Source organism: Alternaria viburni (genome assembly GCF_023758015.1).
Source record: "Alternaria viburni strain BMP 2772 chromosome Unknown scaffold_6, whole genome shotgun sequence".
NCBI classification, from domain to species: domain Eukaryota; kingdom Fungi; phylum Ascomycota; class Dothideomycetes; order Pleosporales; family Pleosporaceae; genus Alternaria; species Alternaria viburni.
The window spans coordinates 1,180,310-1,204,861 of NW_026055775.1; the positions used below are offsets into that span (position 1 = coordinate 1,180,310).

Below are 24,552 nucleotides of genomic sequence, written 5' to 3' on the forward strand. Positions count from 1 at the left end.
AAAGGAAGTTGACGACGATATGTGCAATGACGTGGAAGATGAGCGCGCAGGAGCGGAGCTTCGAAGATTGAAGCGATGCTAAGCTTCAGGCCTTCTTATCGATAACCCTGAGCGGCGGTCTTCAGTGCTCCTACGTTCAACACCCGCGTCATCCACTTACTTGTAAGAACATCATGGCAGCGCGTGTACATATCATACGCCATGGCGAGGCACTGCACAACGTTCAGCGCGGCTATCCACACCGAGATCCGCCGTTGACAAAAGCCGGCAATGTCTCCACCAAACGCGTCAATCTCTCAGTCCAGCCAGATCTGATCCTCATCTCGCCCATGACGCGCACCATACAAACTGCGATAAACATGTTTCCGTTCTTGACGGAGGCAGGTTCCTTTCACATACCCGTTCAGATCTGGCCTGATCTTCGGGAAGCCAACGATGCCGTCTGCAACAAGGGCTTGTCGCGAAAAGAGCTAGCGTCAAACTTTCCCCAATTTGACTTCTCCGAGTGCAATGAAGAGTGGGACTATCCCGAGCATAGCACTGAAGCGGCTACTATGCGTGCTGAGCGAGTGCGAAGAAGGCTGAAAGATCACTCCGCGACGTGTAGCAACATCGCCATCATCACGCATCGAGGTATCAAAGCTTTCCTCGTGAAGGGCAAGCGCTTTGGATTGGCTGAGACGCGTTGCTACCGCTTTGCCACGGAAGAAGAAGCTCAGAACGAGAACATCAGGAGAGGAATCAATAGTGATACGCTCGAGGAGCAGGATTTTGGACCCACCGTATTGATCTTGGACGAGTCGCAGCGAAAAGATGCGTAATGCTATGAGGGTATTGTCCACATCACCTGGGCTTGACTCCTGATAAGGTCGTTGACATTTCACCGCTATCAGTTCCATTGCTGTGAAAGCAGGGAATAAGATCCGTGACCCTAAAGCTTGGTGAATCACCCCCCGTCGCTGGATCGTGGCGCGGAAAATCCGTGTTTGCGCTTCAACAAGAATGTGATATGGCAGGGGGTGGCACGGTCTACAAGTCTGCACTCCGAACAGCCATAAACCTCACCTGACTGTTATGAGAGCCAACTCAACTGACCATCGAGTCCCAAATTGCCTCTACTCAGGAGACCTTCGGCCACCACTGTTCAGCCTCGGTCTGTTCTTTCACCATCCTTCAACAAACCTCAACCCATCCGCGCCCTTTCTGCAACTATGGACAACCAGTCCCAGACCGTCCAGACATGGTCTCTCAAAACCACTATCGAAGAAGCTCGAACCAAGCCGAATTTCCGCAGCTATGTGCTTTCGAAAAGCAGTGGCAAGACTATTTTGGCTCTGCATCCGATTGCTTTTGATTTCATGCAGGAAAGTCTCGTGCATCAAGAGCGAGCAGAGTTAGCTAGCAAAATCGACGCCGACATCCGCTCTGCAAAGCCGAAGACCCCACAGGCAGCTGTTTCATTCGCCCTGGAGGAGTCAATCAAGCGGCTATGCCGTTTAGGTGTGGTAAAGAAAGTAAAGAAGGATGCTGCTACGAGCATTGAGCCTTCTCCGCCTAGCCAGCCCAAATCCGCAGAGACGAGCGATGTGTTGGACGGGAAGAAAACTGGTGCTATCGGTTCACCCACTAGTGTTACGAACAGTAAGCCTTCTGAGTCGGGTCAGGCTATGCCAGTAAGAACAAAGCTGTTGGATGAGAACAAAGCCAGTGTCAACGATACATCGACCAGTGTCCCGCCGATAACTGCCGGGCTATCGAAGTATAGCCAGTCCAAATCGGTAGAAAAAAGCACTTTATTAGAGGGTAACAAAGTCTGTCATATCGGTACCCAGACTAGTGTCACGACGATAGCTGCCGAACCGTCAAAGAATAGGCCACCAAACACGGCGCAAATCGAAGGACGCCATGGACTCCGCGCACGAGGTGGGCCGCCAACTACCACTCTAGAGGCCTTTTTATATCGACACGACACATTCACACGCCTGGCAAAGAGGGCAGCCGATCCATATCACAAGACACATGTGAAAGGCCCCAAGGCCAGTCACTCGCGACGGGTAAGCTTCAGTCCTAACGTCAGATACGAAGAATACGACCAAGACAGTCCAGCAAGTACCTCCGATGTAGCCACCAGTTCCAAACCACCATGCGACACCGACCATGAGGCTGATTCATCGCCCAAGCCTTTAGTTCTGCTCTCATTATACGACGTGCCGGAAGCTCCTAAGTCCATTCCCGAGGAGCAACTCATTCGATGCGTCGACGAGGTCATGGCGCAAGGAGCTTTTGGTATCGATGAGTTGGATGCCCAGGTTCTTTACATCCAACGCGGTATTCCACATGGCGACCGTGCATACCAGTGCGCTTGGGTGAAGGAAGCGCAAGAATCGCTCACCCAAGCTTATGCCGCGGTAGACGATGCTTGCCAGAATGTAGACCCTGGTAGTCGTTGTTTGAAGCGGGATCCTGTTATGAAGGCTGTCGTGGCTATCGCGCGGGCGCAAAGACTTCTTGAGCTTGCGTTGCTGCGCGTGAATGACCCGGCGTATAGTAAGGCGTATCTGACTGCGTATGGACGTGGTTGAGACTGTGATATGCGGTTCCAGAGGAGGATGCGGATCAGAGAGAGGGGAATTTTGTATGACCTTTTCAATGCATGTCTTCGATTGCTCTTCCACGTTGACCTAGGAAAACGATGAACACCTCAGAGCCCACGTTGACGCTAGATTGCCTACTTGTGCTAGTATCTAGGCCTGTTTAGTTTTGATCCGGTAAGAGGTGTTCCGAATTCCTCTCGCTCTCGCTATGCGTTTGTCTCTGTTTTGGCGTAACGTGTTTGTCGCTGGCTCGGTTGATCAAATCTCGAGTTCGTGTGCGACTTCACCCCCGGTGCCGCGTGACCGATCTCCTGCTCAACATACTGCGCAGTCTCAATATCAAGTCTACTTACAGATGTTTCCACGATCTGGACTTTTGGCTCTTTCTCTGCTGAGTTGAATGATGCCATGATTTCGAGCTCTTTCTTTCGCCACACATACCATGTGCCAAAGAACACAGTCAAGTTCAAGATGATTGTTACCAAGAAATACAGCCAGATCCACTGTGAGTAGACCTTGTCGTCTTGATCTGGTTTGAAGTCGAAGAAGGTGGTGCTGAAGAACGTCTACGAAGTGTTAGATCTGCAAGTATAACATCCTGCACTATGCTATGAACTCACGGCAGTAAAGGTTGCTGGCAAGAAAAACACGGTGATGGCGGCGATGATTCTCATGACTCTACTGTCGCGTGAAGTGGATAGCGCTATGCTTTGTGACGACTGTGCGAGACTCGTGCTCGTGCTCGCCAATTTAAGACTTATCGCCGAATCACGTTGCGCAATGCCGCTGTAAACCTTGATAAACCATGTTAGGAGATTGAACACAAAGTCCATATGCTACTCACAGTTTGTACGAGAGCTTGCCCTCGCTTGGAGAGATATTCCGCACGATCTTCGAGGCCCGCGTTCCAAGATCGCATCTGTGCATGAGTATCGACGAGTAATTGCTCCATCTCAGCCGCATCTTCTTCAGGTATCTTGTTTGCAACGGCTTGCTGTTTGTACCTCTTTGCGACTTGATCGAGAAAGTCGAGCATACGTGTAGTACTTTTACAAGACCACATTGCGTAAGCGAGATTTGTGTTCGCGGCATTGAGGTCTTTCGATAGCGTGCTGAAATCGATACTGGAAAGCTCAGGGTTATCGTGGTGGTCAAACCGAATGCCTACTCTTCGCTCGTGCCAGTAGATCTTATCTTGCCAAAGGTTCAATGCTTTTACTCGCTGCTCAAGATTGAAACGCACGATGATACTTGGGAGAAGAAACGCAGACGTGCTAGAAGCTCCTTTTTGAATTACGTTCGCAAATCGATCGTAGTTGTTGCTTGCAAGGCCATGCATAAAGATGTACATGTGTTTGGTTGAGAAGTCGTATGTGAAAGAAGCGCTGATACAGACATGGAACATAGCACCGGGTACAGACTGTAAGATGAAACCTATGGTACTTGTGTCAGTAGCGTTCTTGCAGGTGCGTAACTCTACTACTTACTCAAATATCTGTTTCGCATCTCTTTCGGCGGAATCCGCGCGAGATGTGAAGGTAATTGTGGGTTGGCGAAGACGTATGTCGCCACTCTGTAGTCCAAGACTCGTGCGTAAATCTCTGGTATTCGGGCAAATGAAGCTATACGCCCAAAGGTATGCGACGATAACGGCACGGGTGTCATATTGCCATTGTACTCTCCCACGCGCCTCGACCAGCTAACATGCATCAGCACCGCAGCGTCGGTACAGGCAAACGTGTCTACTCACAAGAGCTTGATACTTTCCACATTTGCCGGCTGCTCGGTCCTGCTACCATGGGTCTTTCCTCGTGTTAGCATGCATCTACGTTGGAAGCCTGTGTAACTTGCCGAGAAGTCCTTCTCAATATACCCCTCGATCAAGTCTTCGGTTACATCCAGTCTCCTTGCGTGGCCATCGCTGGTCACTTCAATCAGCCTCACAGGTGCGGCTTTGTTCTCCACAAAGGCCAGTGGCGAATGCGTAGCCATAGACACGTGTGATGAGGAGGCCGCTCGCAGTCGACCTCCAGTCTTCGTAGCGACGCTGTAGTTGGAATAATATCTTCTTTAGTAGAGTAATGACATATCCTTCGAAGTGTGAGAACATCGCTGCTCGTTGTGATGAGATTGAGCTGAATCATGTCGAACCTCAGCCGCAATGGGGGCCAAAAGAGCTACTCGATGATGATTGGTGAGAAGGGATGGCTGACACATCCCTCATGCATCCATGTGAACCAACAAGATTACCCATGGAAACTAGAAGTTCGAGGAACGTCGCCGTGCATATCGACGACATGTGAGTAGGGAAAGAGAGGTGCAGCGGCGGGGCGCTCTTGCCTTGCAGCACGCGGGCGTGAGGTATGCGTGCGGCCACTTGCACAAATCGATGTTAGGGCGAAGACGCTACGTCGCGCATTTACACAGCTACTGATTGTACGCATAAATGATAACTTTTGATCCAGTCGCCAAATCCTATCCTATACAGCGAATGCGAAAATCGTAGCGACGTTGTTCGTCGCGAAGTAAAAGAAAGGAGCCGACGCAAGCCGAGTGGGAAGTAAAGCCCGCATACTTGGCAGGCGCAAGCGACCTCGATTCAGCCAGCACCGGTCGTCACAGCCAAAAAGGAATTGCGCCGCACTCCCACACGAGCACGACTACTCATCTGCCGACAAGACACCATTTTCAGCGCCGTGCAGAGCATCAAGTGCACGGTCCAGCTCCTGCTCAGCGACCATGACGGTTCCAGCACGCGCGGTGCTCAAATAACTCATCTCAACAGGATCCTCCAGTTGCCCGGTGGTTTCGCCGACTAATCTGCCAGCTACACCGCACACGATACCGGTGCTTTCCATTGGCAGACCTCGCAGGTCCAAGGTGATGGGTGTCAAGAACTCATCTCTGGAGCCTAGAAGAGTATCGTGCGCGAAATGTGGTAGTAGGGTTTCGTCCAACAACAGCGCGGCAGACTCGGTATCAGTTAGTGTGAGCGATAAAAATTTCGGATATGGCTGCGTGATGAGGCATTTTACGAGACCGAGGTGGAGTGCGTCGTCGGCGGCTGTCGTCATGCTGTTGCGGTTTCGAGCTTGAGACATGCCATTTGTACTGTCGCGTCGACCGGCGCACTGCACGAGCCGGATGCTCGTATCCACCGTGGGAACGATGTGACGACGCTTGAGTGTAGCGAAGGTCCTGGTTTGAAGCTCTGAAATTGTGGTTGGCGGAGGGGTGCTGGGCGGCTGAACTTCCAGTGACGCGGCTGAGTGTTTGCGGGCATGTTGGAAGGAGTTGACGTATGAGGAAGTGTCTTTTTCGAACTGGAACCCACGCTCTTCTAGCGCTTGTACGACCTGCGATCGGTGTCGCAGTGGGACCAAGATGTAGTCGGAGAAGTAAGTCGTGATGAAGAATATAGGACTGGAATCTAGTCAGCCTTGTGCGGAAGCCTTGTGATGGCGTCTACTTACATTCCAGCCAGAGCAAGAGGACTTGTCAGCTCTAAGACACGTTGTCCTGCATCAAGCCCCTCGCCATCGACTTGCATTACGACATAGTCATCTGTGGTAATACTGACAGACGCTCTTGACTCAGGATCCAGCAAGTTGAGAACAGGCAGAAATAGTTCACTCGCAAGCGTCCTCGAGCATACTATGGAGCACTCGACTGGTGTAATGGAGATATTCACAAAGGGATGTTCGCAGGGCCAGCCTTTGGGCGGCTGCACGGCGCCAGAGCCGTTCCCGTAAGACTTGCGCGTCGCATTGGGCAGAACTAGTTGAAGAATGGACTGGAGAAAGTTGCGATACAGAGGCAACGGAATGTGTATGAGAGCGAGTTGGGTATCCTTGAAGGTGATCATGTTAGCTGATGTCCATGGGAGAGAAAATTTCAGTGTGGGAGGCGAATTATAAGAGTTGCCCTGCCGTTATGTCGTGCATGAAGGACCCGCCACCAAGGCTCTCTCCGGTGTAAGACACGGACACTTTTGCTACCATGCAATGCAGCAGAACGCATGATGAGGGGAAGGCCCACGTACCAGAATACGGATATTCGCACTGAGCAGTGTCAAAGATGAGTCCATTACGTGCCACAAAAAATAGATAAGAATAGGCGTTTTCGATGACGATCGCTCGCGTGCCCGTGGGTAGCTGGATTCGGGATCACTTTCCGATTCGGCAAGTCAAGCTTGACGAGGCTTGCTAAGAGGTCCGTGGAGCCTCCAGAAACCGTAGAAAAAGCAAGCTTATCGTTATTCCGAGAGCCTTAAGATCGCGATGATGGCGTGCAGCCACAGATGAAAATGCGGGGGATCTGACCAGACTATCGGTTGATGTGTTCTTGTCCAACGGGCCAGTGCGAAGTATTGTTTTTGAAGCCGAAATTCATCCCACAAGCCGGAGATGTGTAACTTGGAGAGCAGGATGTGTGGCGCCTGGATACCTCGGGTGTATATGACACAAGGTGCTGTAAGCAATCGTACCGATTCAGTTACGGACCGATGGCATGCGTAGAGGTGACACTATTGCAGGGCACGGTCTGGAAGCTGCTGTATGTGACCTCGAGGCGTGGATTAGGACAAGATGCCGTGAGTCTGGGGTAAAAGATGCGGCGTGGGGATTGATGCAGGTAACCCTTGTCTAATTGGCTGGGAGGCTCACGGATGGTACAGGTGGATGAACCTTATAGTTGGATTTCAGGGCAGAGTGCGCAATGCGCGGGGCCAGATGGGCGCGTGGGGTGGCACACTGGACGGGAATGGACGCCTGGAAGACGGCTGGACGCAGGAATCGGTCCTGCGCGTAGAGCGGATGCTGCTGCTGACGTCGATTGTGAAGGCGTGGGACAGAACCCGGTCAAAAGGCAGTGGAGAGGCAGCTGTTGATGCTGGCGGAGTGGACCGGTGGTTTTCAGGAAGCATCAACGCTTTATGTGAGTCGACGGGCAAGAGTGGAGCTGATATCCGGGTGTGGTGACTCGATGAGGCACCCCGAGAATTTTCCACGACGGCGCGCCCATGATGCTGGGAGATTGGCTCTGTGGCCGGCGGCAAAACAATAGTCAGCGGCGAGCAGAGCATGTCATCTTCAACAATGCGGATGGGACGTCAGAAGCAGCCACAATAGTGCATCCCTTTGTTGCTGGTGTCATGCAGCGCTCGACGAGCTGCAAGCAAGCCTTGGGATCGTCCGTGCTCGTATGCGGGCAACGACCAGTCTCCATGCCGCCGCTGCAACCAGACGCGCACCCAATCTATCTTGTGCTCGAGGGTACCTGATCTACGCCAAAAACAATGACTGAGTTGCACGGCAGCGAAGACGATATTTTCGCGCCGCAGACGGGCAGACTCTCGGGAAGGCGTGTGGTAACCGCAACAACCGACTTCCTTCTCGCACCAGATGACGAACGCCATGCCTCTCAGCACGAGCTACAACAGCACATGGAGTGAAGCCCCACGAAGTCCATGGGTGTTGCGGGACATGATTGCGTGCATGCAGCACTGCCCTCTGTCCCTGAGCGGGAAGCCGAGCATAGCCGCCGCTGTCGACCGGACCCTGCTTGACTATCAATCGCCCTTTGCTCCACGTCGCGATACGCGCTGATACTACCTTATTGTACATACGTCCCGCAGTCGGCACTACTCACGGGCAGATGAAGATTCGACCATGGACGTCAGAGCAGCCCGTACCTCGATGCGCGCTGTCGTGTAACCAACGAGGCGCATACCCCGCATCATTCTCATCTCGCCTGCGCACCCTTCTTCACGGCGGTGCGTTCATTGGACCCCCTCGCAATGACGTGCACGCGGGTCAGAGGGCAACCTAAACGACTACCCGCAGTTCGGGAGAGCAGCATTGTCAAGGTGGGTCGTTCCTTGGACAGCTCGGAGTCGACCGACATGACCACCATGCGATGATGTCGTCTGCAGGACCCCTCTCGGTTCAGCATCCCGGACCCACAAGCACACGCCGCATATGCAGCACGTCTAATAAACAAGCTCGCGCGAGAGACGCTTCAAGTAGCATGCGTGGGGGCTGCTCACCATCTTACTGCGCATTGTCCTCTTACCCCTCGCCAGCTCATCCAACTCCTCCTCCCTAGGTCATAGGTGCCGCTGTTATTCTTCCTATGCTCACGGAAGCCGGGAGACCTCCCGCCATGCATGCATGACATGGACCCTGCCAGTCAGACATCGAGTACGACACGAGCAGCCTTTAAGACATGATGGCCGCCTATCAAGGCTTCCTCTGATAGTGGCTCGCAAGCGACATGGCATGGCCTGGCTATGGCGTGCAGTTTGACAGCAATGTGGTCGCACTGCGTCCAGAGATAATGCGATCTCTGTACCATTGTTGCCATCAACGCGGTTGCTCGGAGTTGAGCTCGACTCGGATGGCCATGACTGGAGCGCGGCGTCCATAGCCGGCTCGCTTCATATACGAATCGTTACCGATCATGACTGCTACACCAGCAGATGACTACTCAGCGAAGCGCGACCGATGAGCCTATCTGATAAGCGCCAGCTTCATTCAGCAAGAGAAAGGAAAGCACGTTCCGCCCGGGTGACGAGGTATTAGAGATTCACCCAGTGAGGATTCCATCCTGCGTAACCCAAGATCAGATGGGTGAAATGCGTGAGACATCAGCACGGAGAAGGGCGAAGAGAATGGCACAAGGGTAGTGTGGTCGCACAACCTACTAGTCTATCTGTTAGAGCTCTGGCGGTGCAGAAACCTCGCGATCTCAATCGCATGGTGCCACCCTCTCCAACAAGCCATCTATCTTCGCATGGTTCTCGGAATTACAATGTTCTAGCATGACCACGCAAACGAAGCATATAGCGAGTGGGGATCTGCATCTGGGAAAAGTAATGGTGTTGTCGGAGACCTGCTCACTCTAGAAACTATACGCTGTAATGCCCGTGGATGCAATGTGTGAGACAGCGAATCGAGAAGTAGAAAAGACGTAGGTGGTCAGCGGGTTTGTAGTAGGACGAAGAAGGCAGCCTTTGTTCATGGAGTGTCACATCAAACGGGACTACAGTATACCAGTGTATTAAATCCTAAATCTCAAGGACTACTCCTCAATGATGTAAATTTAGCATCTTTTTTCGGTAGCATTCTGGAAGAACATAGCTTGCACTGGACCCTGGTTCTGAATCGCGTTGAGGGCCCGTGCATGGTCGCTTGACTCGCGAGACACGTCGAATGCGCGTTACCACAACAAACAGACACGAACAGCACAATTCTTATCGCATCTCAGCATCACGACATAGCGACATCCACAGCTCCTAGTCGCATGTAGCAAACATGGTCCGAACACATTCATCGTACACGGCCAGCCCCACGCGCTTCCAATCGCCCCAACGCAGTCCGGCGCGCCGCCCATCCCAAGATGGATCACAATATGAGATGGACCTGGACGCCCTGGGCCTCAACTCGACCTTTGAGTCTACCGAACTAGAAAACAGCCACCAACCGCCAGTCGATCACGTGGACACGAGCGAGATTGAGGGGCCGGAAGACTTCACCATGAACATGACCTACTGGATGACGGCAGATCTACCGCTGGCTCAGATAAAATCGCGAAAGGAGGCGAACACGAAACGACCGGTAATACGAATGGACGCCATACAAGACGGCAGCGAAAGCAGAAATGCGACTGAAGTGGGTGAACCGGCAGTTGTGGTGGAGGACACGGAGCGGCGGAGAAGTAATACACCTCGCACAGCCTCTCCAACCAGGCGCGCGAATGGCACCAACAATGAGCGCCAGCACAGCTCGCCAGCTTCCGAGAAGTCCATGGAGAACGACGAGAAGGTTCGGAGCTTTCTCAGCAACCTACCAGACACGGAGATGGAGGGCGCTCTCACAGGAACACCGCTACATGCGCCTAGACACAGCTTTCTTCAAGTCCCCCGGTCGTCACCCCCGAAAGCGCGATCGCTACAGCCCACCGTCGAAGACTATGATACACCGCGGAAGCCCACGCAGGAGACGGTTATACGGCACACTTCAGCCATTATCGATACGAGTGAGCAGGACGTGGCGCGCAATAAGATTGCAGAGTTACAACATCAGCTGGAGCAGCAGGAGTCTACTTCGAGATCGCGCATTACCGAACTTGAGACGATCCTTTCGTATGCCCGCTCCGAGCTCGAGAGCACGCGCAACGACAACTACAAGCACAAGGAGAAGGTGTCAAGTCTGGAGAAGAGCTTGGAGCAGCAGCGTGCAGATCACGAAGCAGCTCGCGCAGCTGCGGATGCCGAGGTGAAGGCGCGAGAAGATGCACTGGAGACCAGAATGCATGAGTTTGGAGAGCAAATGCGCCTCCAGAACCTTACCAAGTTGGAGACTATGCTTGAAGAATTCGAACGACAGCGAAGAGCTCTCGAACAAGCCAAGCGTCAACTCACCGAGGAGGTGGAAGACAAAGACCAGAGGCTGGAAGAAATGCAAGCAGAGCTGGTCCAGGTGCGCCAAATACACGAGCGCGAGCTACACGATCTGAAGGAAACGCAATTACACGAGTCTGGACATGAGGATGAGGATGCCGCGAAGAAACGTCTCTTGTTGGCCGACCAACTCTCATCGGTCCAAGCCCGCGCGGATGCTCTGCAATCAAGCCTTGAAACGGCCACGTCCGAGGCAAAGACAGCCCGTGAGGAAGCCCGAAGGAGAGACGATATGCGGTCCACTGTCGAAACACAGGCTCGACGCCAGACAGCTCGAATTGCAGAACTCGAGGGACAGCTACAGGCGGCAAAGTTCGAAGTGGAATGCTCGCATGCTGATGTGGCAGCTAAACAACAATTGTTCCATACAAATCTCGATCTCAACTCTCGACTCCGCACATTGCAGTCAGATCTTGAGGCTGCACGAAGCGAGCTCACTGTAACAAACCAGCAACGTCGTCGTACAGCTGACCTTGAAGATCGCATGAGAGATCTCCAGTCGCAACTTGACGCAGCTCGCGCGAATACAACCGCGAATAAACAGCAAGACCCGCATGCAGGCGAGCTGAGGGCGCGTATCAATTCTCTTGAGACGCAGCTCCAATCTGCGCTTGCAGACCTAGCTGCTAAGGAAGAAGAACTTCAGCATGTTGTTGCTGCCGACAGAGAACCCGAGTCTCCCCAGTCGCAACTCGAGCTGTCCGGCACTACGAAGATGACAAATGAGGGACAACCACAGGTAGCTGAGCTCGAAACGCGCATTCGATCGTTGCAGTCGCAACTGCGATCTACTCAAGCCGACCTTGCTGCGAAGGACCAACAGATATCAGATCTTGTTGAGTCATCAGAACAGGCTGAGCAACGTCTGAACACATCCCAGGGTCGATTACAGAGCCTCGAAACAGGCAACACGAACCTTCGCCAACAGCTTGCGGAAGCGCATCGGGATAGTGCCAAGGCCAGAGCAGATGCGGAACGCTTTGAGCAAGACCTTGAAGATGTCAATGATCGTCTTCGGGACGCTCGCGCGGAGGCAGATCGCCGTGTAAACGACATTGAGAAGAAGCTCAACAAGATGAAGGAGCTGAAGCTTGAAGCCGAGAGCAAGTTCAAAGAGCTACGCGACCAGCACGAAGACATGGCGGAAGGGCACGAGGCCATGATGGAAGATGTCCGAGACAAGGCAGAGGACGCTGTACGCAAAGCCGGTGCTCTGCTCGAGCAAGAGCGTAGCGAAAAGCGGAGTCTTACCAAAGACTTGAAGCGAGCCAAAGACGAGGTAGAGAAGCTCCGTAGTGCCGCTATTGCAAAGCTTGCAGAAGAGGACACAGACGACGATACTACCATCTCCTCATCCGCAACCGAGACAAATGCAAAAGATGCCGAGATTGCAAACCTCCGCGACATAATCCGCAAACAAGTCTCGGAAACCAAGACCCTCAAATCCGAGCTCTCCACCCTTCGCAAAGACAACAAAACCTTCAAGGCTACACCTACACCATCGTCCCAAGACACGATAGCTAGCCTGGAAGCTCAAATTTCAGCCCTCCGCTCCGAGAACGAAGCCCTTGAGACTCGTCTCGCAAACCAAGCTGCTGAAAACGCTGCTATCAACCAGCAAATGGACGAGAAGCTAGCCGCTCTTCTTAGTAAGCTTATGAAGGAGAAGGCTAAGACAGTGGTGGGCAAGCGTGATGGACAGTGGACGGAGAGTGTGAGGGAGTTGGAGGAAGAAAAGAAGTTGCTGGGTAAGGTCTTGATGAGGCAATGGGGGAGAGAGGAGGTTGGCATCGATGATGAGAGGGAGGCGAAGGATGGGAAACAGGCGTATCGGTACAAGTACGTCAAGAGATGACAAGTTGGAATACTCATTGCATAGCAAAGGCGTTATTGGTATATTTGCGAACTGACGAATTCATGACCTGGCCAACCTGGCCCGTTTTCAAGCTTCTCGCATGCCCCTCTCAACCGATGTGTATGCCCGTGCCAGCTATGCCCGTGTCAAAGTATCCTCTTGACATGAGCCAGCCATGATGTCGCCGTCCTCAACTGCGTACACTTCCTTATAACATAACCAACGTATCATGCTCTTATAGCAGACCCTTCCTTGCCAGTTCGACCTTCCTGCCAAACTCGCCAGTGTTCCATCCTCCCTTGCTTCCACAGATCGCGATACCGTCACCGAGTTCGACTTTGTCTTCGACGTTCTCCCATGCGCAGGGGCAGTGGTGCGGGAAGTGGACGCAGGATAGGGTTCCGGGGCAGAGGTAGTGGGAGCATTGTGCTGTGAGAGGTTGTTAGCAAAGGACATTTGTACTGCTCTTTCCAGTCTTTGTAGAAGGCGCATGCGCGACGGAAGTAGTGTAGAAAGTTACGAAGCTGGAAATATAGGTGCGATATAATGCAAGAGATTGTAAGAGTGTAACATACCAGCCTCATATTGCGCCTGATACCAACTGGCATCACTCCTCACATTCTGCGGCTCCTGATGCTGCTGTCCACCACCACCACCGAACATCTGATCGAAGAAGCCAAATTGCGCACTCGAGCCCCAAACAAACGATGCGAGGACCGCGAGAAGAATTTGGAAGCGCGCCATATCCGCCGCAATATCTCGTGTGTATGCGACAAGCGTAGAGTGACTTATGTGAAGCGCAGGCCAAAGTGGATGATGTGTCGGTTTCCCCAATCCATCCAACTAATGCAAACGAGCCAAACAAGCTGCAGCAGAGAGTCCAGGAAAGTGGCAGGGGTGTGTGGGTGGTCTTGGCACAAACCATGGAAAGCTCGGTGGTCCGCAAAAAACTCCGCCCGACGAACTGGAATTTCGAGCTCTGCATTATCGCGACATCCTTACGCGACAACACTACCCGCCTCACATCACCTATCGCATTCGCTCAGCCATAAATCTATCTTCTATTGTAAATCTTAGGGATACTCAATACCGGAATGTGAGTCTCACTCCCACAGCCGGCGCGAAAGCTACATTTGCACAATGCGCGCGACGACCAGCACCACCTCAATCCCAAGCACCGGCGCAGCAGCTCCAGCACAAAAACCCTCCAAAACTACACAAGCGCAAAACTAACACCCAATCCAGCATGCATCTCATGTACATCCCCGACCCGGCGAACCCGAGCAAGCGCATCTACACGCTGAAAAAGGTCATCGACGGCGAAGTCAGCAAGAGCGCGCACCCGGCCCGTTTCTCGCCCGACGACAAGTACAGCAGGCACAGGGTTACGATTAAGAAGCGCTATGGACTGCTTTTGACGCAGCAGAGTATGTTGAGCCCCAAGCTATGAAGATATCGCCCGGGATGGGTTGGGTGTGGAGTTTGGGGATAGAGGGCTAACGGGAAGCAGAGAACAAGGTTGCTGAGAAGAACTAAGCGTCGCATACCACGTAGTGACAACGGCATTTTATGGGCGGAAGACAGCGGTGGGGCGGTGATGGTGTGGGATATAGTCAGAGACAAGGCGATGTTCTGAGATGAAAGATGGAGGATGGAGGATGTGAAGGCATGACAAGGGCGTTCAACGGCGTATTGGCGAAAGAAAAGTCTTCAGACGCGCGCCGATTTAGTGCATGGCGGTACGAGGCGCCGAGATTCTTCTTCAGTGGTTAAAGAGCAGGGTTTCCAATGAGATGGTTATAATCACTTGATCTTTTGGGAGTGCTGAAATGTGCTCATGTGCTGATGCCGAGATCTGTGAGGTGTAGACGTCGCAACGTCCCCACCTGGCTAAGAGCATGTTCGACGAGAAGTGTTTCCCGCTCAAAGGTAAGAAGAAGGTAAAGGGTTCAAAGAATGATGTGTATTACAGCTAAGCTATACATGCATCGCGGCATGCCAGAGCTGGCCTACAGGTATAAAGATGCAAGGGAAGAAAAAGATATCTAAAAAGAAGGGAAGAAGAGAAGGGAAACAAGGACGCCACAAACATGCTATCTATCATCTTCGGAGTCAACCACCTACAACGTACTACTTCTCCATCTCCTCCTCTCCATCGACAACCTCTCCATCGCCATCCTCCTGACCACCTCCTCGACATCCGCAAACTGCTCGTAGAACTTCAGACTCTCTGGATTCGCCAACGTTCCACTTGGCTTGATCTTCTTGCCTGAGACGATTTGCTTGACGGGTAACTCGACTTTCTTCAAGTTTACTGTGGTCTGTAACATACGTTAGCATCATACTCTCAAAGGTTCACAAGAGAAATTAGAACAAAACTCACCGGAATATCCCAAGTCTGAAACACAAACCGTGGGACATGTCTCCGACTCCTCTCCTCGGCAATCTTCCTCTTGACCCTATCTACCAACCCATCCGTATACTCGTACCCTTTGTTCATCTTAAGAAACAGCATAACACTCTCATCCGCATCCCCAGGCCTCCGTTGCCCAACACAGATGCTATCTGCGATCTCAGGGAAATGCGTCTCAATGACGCTGTAGATATCCGCAGAGCCGAAACGCACACCACTGGGGTTCAGCACGCCGTCTGCGCGGCCGAGGAAGAGAATTTGGCCCGTGATGGGATGCATCTGGATGAAATCGCCGTGTGTCCACACGCCCGGAAAACGGGTAAAGTATGCAGATTGATACCGAGTCCCTGCCGCGTCGTCGCCGTAGAAGTAAACAGGTTGGTTGGGGAAAGAAGCCGTGGCGACGAGTTCGCCTGGTTCGCCATCTGGTACCGCGCACCCGGGTCCGGATTCGATGAGGGAGTCGTAGACTTGGACTTTCATGCCCAGACACGGACCCTGGCAGCCGCCACTGTACACGGGCTCGAGCGGATTTTCGATGCCGAAGCGCCCTGCGATGTCGGTGCCGCCCGAGATGTTACGGAGGTGGACGTGAGAGGGGAAACCGGTGTCGTAGAACCATTCAAATTGTGCTTCGGGGAGGACCATGCCGGTTGTTGCTACGCTTTTGAGGGACTTGAAGGGGAAGAGGGTGCGGGGGGTGGTGGTGCGTTTTTGCAGCTCGTGCAGGAATTTGGGCGAGGTGCCGAAGTCGGTTACGCCTTGTTCTTCGAGGATGGAGAGGAAGGTTTCGGGTGTGGGTTGGAAGGGCGAGCCGTCGTAGAGGATGGAGCGGGTGCCGAAGAGGCAGACTTGGACTGAGACGACGTACATTATCCAACCGGTCTGCATGGGTTAGTCAGATGGGAGGTAAGATAGTGTTGGGGGAGGACTTACGGTTGTGTACTGTAGAACGACGCTCTCGGGCGTCATCTCCTTGTGCAGTATACTCTCCTTCGCGACGTTGATGAGAACGCCACCAGTGGAGTGCACGATACACTTCGGCACGCCCGTCGTTCCACTCGAGTACACAATCAGGAACGGATCCCTGAACGCCACCCGCTCAAACGTCAATGTGTTGTCTCCTCCGGCCACTTGCAAAAACTCATCCAACCGCACCGTCCTGGCCAGATCTGCGACATCGGCAGGTCTTCCAGGATACCTAGGCTGCACAACAACACCCTCAAACTCTTCAACACCTCCACTCTCCATCCCCGCAACGATCTGCTCAATCTTAGGTCGAAGGTCGAAGGTCTTGCCGTTGTATACCGTCCAGTCATCCACGAAAACGTACTTGGGTCGGATCTGCAATAACCGTTCGAGAATGCCCTTGGCACCCATATCGGTACTGCTTGAGCTGAAAAGTCCACCGACAGCAACCGTCGCCATGAACGCAATGAAAGTGTCGAAACTCGTTGATGCGATGACAGCGACACGGTCCCCCTTTCCGACTCCCCTAGCCCGCAGCGCATTCGCGAGGACACCAACCCGTCGTCGTAGGTCACCCCATGTCAGATGACGGATCTCTGTGTTTCCCTCTCGGATTTCTGTGAGAGCAATCTTAGTTTCTTCTTTGTGGGTTGTGGTGCGTACGCCGGGGTAGGTCGGGTCGGCGGTGAAGAGGATGTTTTCGGCAAAGTTGAGATATGTGCCCTGGAACCAGTGGGGATTTGTTTCCATCGGTAGCGAGGTGTCGACGACGGTTGTGTAGTTGCCGGAATAGATAAGGTTGCTGGTTTTCCACATATCTTCCCAAAAGTCTGTGCGTGAGGGGCCGACGCTCCAGTTGTAGAGGTCGCGGAAGGTCTGTAGAGAGCGTGTTAGTGGTGTTCAACCGTCTTTGACAATTGTTGGCTTCATTATAGACGATGACGAAGGTGTGCGGCATGCTATGAGTCTGGCTGAGTTTCATGTTCTTGCGTTCGTGTGCTCCAAGTATGAAGCACAAGTTCTGCCATTTGATGCCATCGGCAACGGCCTCTTGACTAAACAAAAGAACATGCCAGACGCGCACGATGCTTCACGCAAACGTGCACCCCTCTCTGTATCACCAAGTACGCAAGCAGAACATACCTGCATCTGCAACCCCCTTTTCGCATTCGCATCCTGGATAAACTTCCACATCGCTGTAGACTTCGGATCTGGATGCTCCCATAGCTTGCGCGGCGTAGACACTGCCGCCACCATCATGACCGGTGCCTGGTACTGGACCTCAGTCTGCATGAGCATAGTCGCCATCTTCTCCTTGTTGAGAAAGCGGGTATATCGATCGCGAACGAATATAAGGAAAAAGGTGAACTCGAAACGAACTCGAAACGAAGAGAAAAAAGCGAGTGTGTGTTGGAGCGAGTATCACACTTGTCAATCCAAAGGCATAATCATTGTAATATGAACATCTCGTCCCAACGCTGCAAAGTCACATGCAGAGCGCTTGTTGTTGCATATTTCCTTCTTCTGCCCCAACAATCGGCATCTACCACGCGGGGATGCGAGCGCTTTGAGTAAACAAAAGGTACGAGAGTCTCGAACAAGACACGCCAAGTACGCGGCTAGGAACTTAAATCCATCGATTTCCACGTTTAATCCATGAGATCTGCGAAAACGCACCTTGGCCGTCAGGTACAAAAGGGGATGCTGTGGACGTTCAGGGTTTTCGATGTACAGATTCGTCGTCGCACAATTGATATGTAACCGCCCATGGCTTGTCGTTTGCCCTGCTGCTGCCTCGGTGATGTCGCTGATGGGTTGAGGTCATACGGGGAAGCTTGGATACGGATCGCATACATCCGAAGCGAACGTTTTTCGTTATACACTGTTGCTTTTGTCGCTTATCGAGTCTTATCTGGACGTTTCTGTTGAGAACTAGATTTCAGTCTCGATCCAGTTACTCCTTTACTGTTCCTGGAGATGATACTGTAAGGTTGTAGGTAGTGCGCAGTCAGTCCAGTTCGCTTTGTGAGTTGCGGGCGTCTGCGTCTTCTGTGTTGCTCCTTGCGCGCGAGCTGAAGCCAATAGAGCGGCCAGAAGGCGAGCACTTTGCATTCGGGGTCATGATCGGTTGACCATGCGACCGCGACTAATTGTGCGATGGCACGTGGCAGTTGCCAGTGCGCGCGTCTGCGTGATGAATCATGGAGTGAGTGCACCGTGTAGGTGAACACTTAAGTCGTCACCAAGCGCACTGCTTGACTCCAGTGTCGCACAACTGCTATGACAAGCCATAAAGGTCCACTCGCAAGCTGTTGCTGTTCGATTCTCCATCTGTCTGCACTATCGTCAATGTCCAGGATTTCTGCTGTCCTTACCCGACCGATACATGAACCGGCTAATCTTCGATCCCTGCCGATTGTTGTAATATCGGTATCGCCATGTCTTAGATGTGGTTGCTTGCGCCATACACGAGTCTTGTTCTGATTGGTGCATACCCCGCGATGGTGGTCAAGACACGGCAGCCGGTACAGCTATGCCGCGGTGTCGGTCGAGGATACTATACGTGAAACTCGCTTCCAAGCAAACACTGACTGGTGGTGTGCGAACAATATTACGACCGATGATCAGATGTTCGAGAAGGTTCCTGCTCAGCCGTGAGTGTTGGCTGCGAAATTTTTGGGTTGACCCGCCGATCCCGACTGACGGCTTCTCATTAATTGCGTGGTTCGCCGTTGGTGATAAGTAGCTCGCCGTTGATGGACAAGCGTCAATCGCTCAAATTCCACTGATATTTTTCCGACCCGTCTTACCTGGCAATCGACTGATTTTAGCGGTACACCCCCACGGAGTATTTCACTCCCAGGTATGATGGCGCGACTGTTGCGGCTGTAATACAGATACGCAGGCGTCGCAAATGAACCAGGATCAATGAAGAAATGTCCAGAGTGATTGGGCGCACCGCGAGTCGTCTGTCAGCACAACCTTTGGATGCCTGTACTCCCTTATCCTTGGGTTTGTCACCTCCGTTGGTAGTACGGCTGGAACACCAACTGGTGCTCGATCGCGGATCGCTGCGTCAAAGTAAGACCTTACATCAGACAATACCTGTGCGGCTCCACGGGGCCGAAGATTCGTGTATGTGTTGGATTCCTAGGGAAGCGTCTGAGCCAGCTAGGGTCGAGGGGCAAGTGGATTGCATCATCACAGACGGAGACGCATGTCTCTGCTACGATGGGGCCGTGTCTCTCAGCATGTGGTTGCCTGTGGCCTTATTGTGAATCGATCTTGCCCCTAAAGCCACTTCAATGCGATGACGGTAACGGATCGGGTGGAGGGGTGTTTCGGTCTTGTGCATGTATCGCCAGCAGTCAATGTCGTTACCACGTTGAGACGATCAGGACGAGATTTCCGAGGCCGAGTTTGGTACCACGCGGTACGGTTGAGCGTGGCAACGGGCGCGCAAGCGTCACTGCACACGAAGACACTGCGTGTGAGACACGCTTCTCTCCATGCAGGGCCCAGACGGTATGTATGGGCGTGAACCGGACAATCGTCTGAACTGCTGCGAACCTGATGAAAAGAAACCAGACGATGAAACGGTCGTTGGAGTTGGAGTTTTGGACCCTTTTGGGGCGCCTTGTGACGCAAGCTTAGGGGGCCGGACTGTTAAGGTGCAACAAGGCTACCACAAAGCTACCACAGAACACACTGAAGTCAGCGGTAGTGACTAAGAATGGACTATGGTCCGAGCGATGCTGCAGTGAGAGTCCGGAACTGGTAGTCCGATGCTTCCAGGGCGATATATGCTGACAGCAGGCAGCGAGGCTCTCTCGTGAGATGACTGGCCGCGACTGCAACTCCAACGAACCGTTGATCAGCCTTCTGCAAAGCATGTCGGTATTGCGAGCAGCCAACTAGTACGGTCCTAAACTCCGACGATAAGCTGCTAGAGGCGTAGTGTAATCTACACAGATTGCCGAGCAGATGCTAGTGGCTGCATTCGGCGACGTGACTGACTCTGCAGGCAATCAGAAGACCCTCGCAGACAAATGACGGGACACGTCTTGACTCGATGGAAATTTCTGCGGTTTGTGATTGAGAGGGCGGCACGACGAACTGTAGGTATAGGCTGCGCGGGGCCCAGGGAGGCCTGATGGTGGTGTTGGCGGTGTGGGCTACAGAAAGTGCAGCGACGAATGGGGAAGCAGCGACCGTGCACACCGTCTGCAGATAGACTGCAGGTAAACTGGAGCCATGGCAGTTGGACCGAGAATAGAGCCAGGCGATCAGCGTGTTCCTGGAGGGCTAATGCCAAGTGGACTCGGAGCCCGCTGCATGCGCTCAAAGATAGGCGTGGGCGTGACGAGGCAGATATTCTCGTGCCGTCAGCGCAGTGCGACGACGGGCGTGCTGGGGCTGGGAGCTGGCGGCGGGCAGCGGCAGGCGTCGGAGGCAAGTCCAGCTGGGGGTCGGGGAGGCCTGCATGGGAGAGTTTGCAGAAGAAGGGTCCTCCATCCATCCCGTCAAGGTTTACTGAACCAAGGCAAGCAACGGTTAGAGCGGGCAGTGAAAAAAAGACATGGTGACAGTTATCGATGATCCTTTCGGCAATGGCGTCGCCGGGTCCTGGGCCAACCCCACACGGTGGACACCCCAGTGGGCGACGGCGGGCGCTGAGTGGTGCTGCCCCTGAGCGGCACAGGAACACCTGTCAGGTCACCGTCGAGGGCGCTGGAAAGGGAAAAGGCGGCCTCGCGCGAAGATGAAAGGATGGCGATCTTGAACGCGTGCCGTCCTCTGGTGACATTGCCATCGCAACGCCCCACGGGCTCTTGCAACGGCAGCAGTCGGGTGTGCACGCCATGAGTTCGCAGCAGGCGCTCTGAAGGCGCTCGCTGGCAGTGTCGCTGCTGAGGGTGTGCCGTCTGAAACTCTCTGCGGGCCACTCACATCGGCCACCCACATCAGGTTCCTGAGCGCATCTGCTAGTCCAGTGCAGAGTTGCGCCATGCAGCCCCCAAGCGTCAGTGCAGCGTGCCTGTGCTAGCCCAGCGTGAGATGATGAATGGCGCACCGACACGGTGAACTGACTCTTGGGTTCCCTCGCTCCTCGGTTGTACTTGAAACCTCGACGCCTGCCAGGGGTGGGCAGCCTTGGAAAGTGCTGCAATATATACAGCCCTCGCCAATGTGCGTAATATAGCGTCGGTCTTTCTCAACCCACCCTACTGCACACCACGCCTACATACTGCCCTGGAGTGCCCCTCAGTGCCTACACCTGACCCTCTGACATCTCACGCTCCAACACAACACCCCGTGCAACACCCAGTCTCACTCAGCGCCGGCTTGCCTGGTGCTCCCAAGCCACGCACACGTCTCCGACCATTGGCGCGTAGCACCTGCACGCCTTGGTTTCAACTCGTCCCGGCTGCCGCTCAGTCCGATAGCCAGTCCGATATATCACCCACTTGACCCGCCACGCCGGTGCAATTCCATTCTCCCTCTGCAATCATGGTCGACGTTGCTGTGACTTCGCAATTGAAGCAGTGGACTTTCGCCAAGCCTGAAGTTGTCGCCCGCCCACAGCGCTCCAGTACTGACAGTGCCGCCTCGAGCCCCAACCTGTGCGACGATGCTCCCGACACCCTGCGCATAGACTCCGCCGCTGCACCAACCTCGAGTCCCTCCACCAAGAAGGAAGGCAGAGTTTTCCAGGAGCGATACCTCTCCAGCGAAGAAGACCTCACTGCCGACGACGGTTCCGCCTCGGAATCAGAATATGACTACGATGACGTGGTAGTCCACGACCTCTCACAGGAGTGCAAGGCGAGGACGATGTCTGTGTCGAGATGGGACAAGGGAAAGAGCTGCGACATGGCCGTGCTAGTTTCCTACGCGAATGCAGGTCGTCCCAAGGTCGTTGAGGTCGACTGCCGCTCACCTGTCGATCGCCCAACGGTGCAGCCGCGCTCGGCCTCAGTCGCGAACCTGCTCCCAATTACCACAGCCAGCAAGCTACGCAAGGCCGACGAGGCACAGCGCCTGTCTATGAAGGTCATGCCCACAAGCCGCCTGGCTTCACCACCTTTTTCTCGCTCCACATCGCCTGTCGCCGACCCAGAGCCCCGACGACCCTCCACCAGCCACAGCCCCATCACCCAGAAGCCTAGCACATACCCCGACTCCGCTTCCTTCACATCGTCGTTCCAGACCGGCTCAAGTCGCAGCTACTCGCCTGCACCGAGCGAGCCACCTCGCCGACCCTCCACCTCCGCTCGTTCCTCAGTATACGTTGCCACAAAGTCCCGTCTTGACCTGTCACGGATACAGACGTCACAATCATCATACCAATCGCATAGGCAATCACAATTCGCCCCGCTGACTCCCCAGTCCCCCGCTCTATCCTTCCTCAGCTCCGACCCCTACGAGAACCAGAACAAGAGCGCGGCATCGCCCATCATCAAGAAGCCCGCCGCGCACCGACGGTTACGCTCGATCTCCATGAAGCTCTCTCTGGCCAAGATTGCCATCTCGCCAGCGAAGAAGCCATACGACTCTCGCATCAACGGCAGAGCCCCAGGAGGACCCACCACACCACTGACACCAGCGCCCATGACTCCCATGACTGCACCCATTCAAGGCTCAGACAACTTCTCCAGCCCAAACAAGCTCCGCCGCGCATCTACCATCCTCCGACCCAAGTCTCGCGGCAGCGAGTCCAAGCGGGCACCAACACCCGAGAACGCACCTCCGGTCCCGCAACTCAGCACTATGCAGCAAAAGCGTTCCACCACCATGGGCACCTCCATGGGCAGGATGACCGCCCGGGGCGCCAACGAGCGTGAGCCTACACTCGTCATACCAGAATTTCCTGGCAGCGAGACCGATGATGCGACATCCAGCATCAAGAGCCGCGCAATCCGACGACGCAAGTCACTAATGGATTTCATGGATTCCCTATGAACGCATCAAGAACTCAATCTGTTTCGAAACGCTCGCATAAATGCATAGACGAACCACCCCAGCATGCGACTACCTTGTACATGTTACTCTACCAGCCACTACCTTCTTCCCTGCTCGCCGCCTTGGCACTTAAGCAACCTTAGCGCATAATACCCGGTGTACCCATGGCGCACGACATGGCATTTCCTTGTCCTCTACTCTCCGTTCTTGTTTGTCCTCGAGAGGTTACGATACCCTCCCAGCTACTCAGTCGTTGGCAATCGCGAAGTGTTCGCCGCCACACATCCATCTGTCGCTATCATCGCATCCAGCATGCATATTTTCTTGTCATTTTACAATTTGTCGCTCAGCTTGCAGCCTGACTTTGTTTTGTTTCGGAACGAACAGTCATGATATCCCAATTAGTCGTCGTCACTTAGCGAGACGAGAAGAATAGAATCTACTTCGCTTACAACACCTTGCCTGTCACATCGCTCCACCAGAACCCATAATCATGGCTAACACCTTTGCTTTGTGACGTACATGTTCATGGTACTCCCGAGTATCACGCCATCAACTTGCGACAACGACATCGACAGCGCGCATGCACAATGACGCCACATCACGCAGCCCAACCACCAGGTTTCCAACCACAAACTTTCCCAGCATAACCAGGCATCAACAAACCTTCGCGAACCCAACACCACGGTCCAACATGACGTTGCCAGACCCTCTCTACAGTGGACCTTGGGTCTCAACTTTCCAAAATCCAAGTTTCCTCTTCCTACAACACCTTCGGCTTCGGAAAAAAAGGCATTATTCCCAGGACCGACTGAGTTCCGCCGTCCCCACCAGCACCCTGCTTTGCGGCGGACCGAAGGCGTCCAAAGACCCAATTTTTGCGCTGTGTTTCTTTGGGCTTGGCTATCGCAGGGTGACTGATGTGGGGACAGGTACCCTTGTTTTGTCCCTGTTAGGGAAGACGAACGAGGCGAACAGAAGGAAACTAACTGGACCACGAAACATGCAGCCTATCGGCTAACACCGACAGTTTACAGACACCCGACATGTGTAGCGTACGTGTCGGCTGGATGTGTGAACTCTGTATGCTTTTTACTCGGGTATGCAAACGATAGTACTCCGGAGTAGCTACTAGAGCCGGAGGAAAAAGACTTGACAACGCCCTCTCCGCGTATACCTGCAGTGCAACAATGATGGGAATTTGCTTTGCCTTTGCTACAATACACGTGTAGTCCATGCGTTCCCCTCCGTTGCTCCATCAATCATACCGCCAATGAGATGACTATCTCGACTCACT

General features: G+C 53.6%; 9 protein-coding genes across 9 annotated transcripts; 5 read left to right on the forward strand and 4 right to left on the reverse strand.

The window, feature by feature from the left end:
- Positions 1 to 173: 173 nt before the first annotated feature.
- J4E79_003865 (uncharacterized protein) lies at positions 174 to 821 on the forward strand (the record flags this gene model as incomplete). The annotated part of the gene is made up of 1 exon (XM_049352755.1): positions 174 to 821. The coding sequence occupies one exon, from the start codon at positions 174 to 176 to the stop codon at positions 819 to 821; it is 648 nt and encodes a 215-aa protein (XP_049213134.1).
- A 390-nt stretch (positions 822 to 1,211) lies between these two features.
- J4E79_003866 (uncharacterized protein) lies at positions 1,212 to 2,582 on the forward strand (the record flags this gene model as incomplete). The annotated part of the gene is made up of 2 exons (XM_049352756.1): positions 1,212 to 1,811; positions 1,833 to 2,582. 2 exons carry the CDS (start codon positions 1,212 to 1,214, stop codon positions 2,580 to 2,582), a joined length of 1,350 nt encoding a protein of 449 aa, XP_049213135.1.
- A 218-nt stretch (positions 2,583 to 2,800) lies between these two features.
- J4E79_003867 (uncharacterized protein) lies at positions 2,801 to 3,630 on the reverse strand (the record flags this gene model as incomplete). The annotated part of the gene is made up of 2 exons (XM_049352757.1): positions 2,801 to 3,160; positions 3,439 to 3,630. The coding sequence occupies 2 exons, from the start codon at positions 3,628 to 3,630 to the stop codon at positions 2,801 to 2,803; spliced, it is 552 nt and encodes a 183-aa protein (XP_049213136.1).
- Positions 3,631 to 5,254: 1,624 nt separating this feature from the next.
- J4E79_003868 (uncharacterized protein) lies at positions 5,255 to 6,459 on the reverse strand (the record flags this gene model as incomplete). The annotated part of the gene is made up of 2 exons (XM_049352758.1): positions 5,255 to 6,017; positions 6,068 to 6,459. 2 exons carry the CDS (start codon positions 6,457 to 6,459, stop codon positions 5,255 to 5,257), a joined length of 1,155 nt encoding a protein of 384 aa, XP_049213137.1.
- Positions 6,460 to 9,907: 3,448 nt separating this feature from the next.
- On the forward strand, positions 9,908 to 12,910 carry J4E79_003869 (uncharacterized protein; the record flags this gene model as incomplete). Its single annotated transcript, XM_049352759.1, has 1 exon — positions 9,908 to 12,910. One exon carries the CDS (start codon positions 9,908 to 9,910, stop codon positions 12,908 to 12,910), a length of 3,003 nt encoding a protein of 1,000 aa, XP_049213138.1.
- A 235-nt stretch (positions 12,911 to 13,145) lies between these two features.
- Positions 13,146 to 13,654, reverse strand: LCL2 (Long chronological lifespan protein 2; the record flags this gene model as incomplete). The annotated part of the gene is made up of 2 exons (XM_049352760.1): positions 13,146 to 13,339; positions 13,486 to 13,654. The coding sequence occupies 2 exons, from the start codon at positions 13,652 to 13,654 to the stop codon at positions 13,146 to 13,148; spliced, it is 363 nt and encodes a 120-aa protein (XP_049213139.1).
- Positions 13,655 to 14,156: 502 nt separating this feature from the next.
- Positions 14,157 to 14,446, forward strand: NOP10 (snoRNP complex protein; the record flags this gene model as incomplete). The annotated part of the gene is made up of 2 exons (XM_049352761.1): positions 14,157 to 14,337; positions 14,421 to 14,446. The coding sequence occupies 2 exons, from the start codon at positions 14,157 to 14,159 to the stop codon at positions 14,444 to 14,446; spliced, it is 207 nt and encodes a 68-aa protein (XP_049213140.1).
- Positions 14,447 to 15,030: 584 nt separating this feature from the next.
- J4E79_003872 (uncharacterized protein) lies at positions 15,031 to 17,591 on the reverse strand (the record flags this gene model as incomplete). Its single annotated transcript, XM_049352762.1, has 4 exons — positions 15,031 to 15,231; positions 15,294 to 16,208; positions 16,260 to 17,168; positions 17,436 to 17,591. The coding sequence occupies 4 exons, from the start codon at positions 17,589 to 17,591 to the stop codon at positions 15,031 to 15,033; spliced, it is 2,181 nt and encodes a 726-aa protein (XP_049213141.1).
- Positions 17,592 to 21,803: 4,212 nt separating this feature from the next.
- On the forward strand, positions 21,804 to 23,255 carry J4E79_003873 (uncharacterized protein; the record flags this gene model as incomplete). Its single annotated transcript, XM_049352763.1, has 2 exons — positions 21,804 to 22,088; positions 22,110 to 23,255. 2 exons carry the CDS (start codon positions 21,804 to 21,806, stop codon positions 23,253 to 23,255), a joined length of 1,431 nt encoding a protein of 476 aa, XP_049213142.1.
- Between the last annotated feature and the right edge of the window lie 1,297 nt (positions 23,256 to 24,552).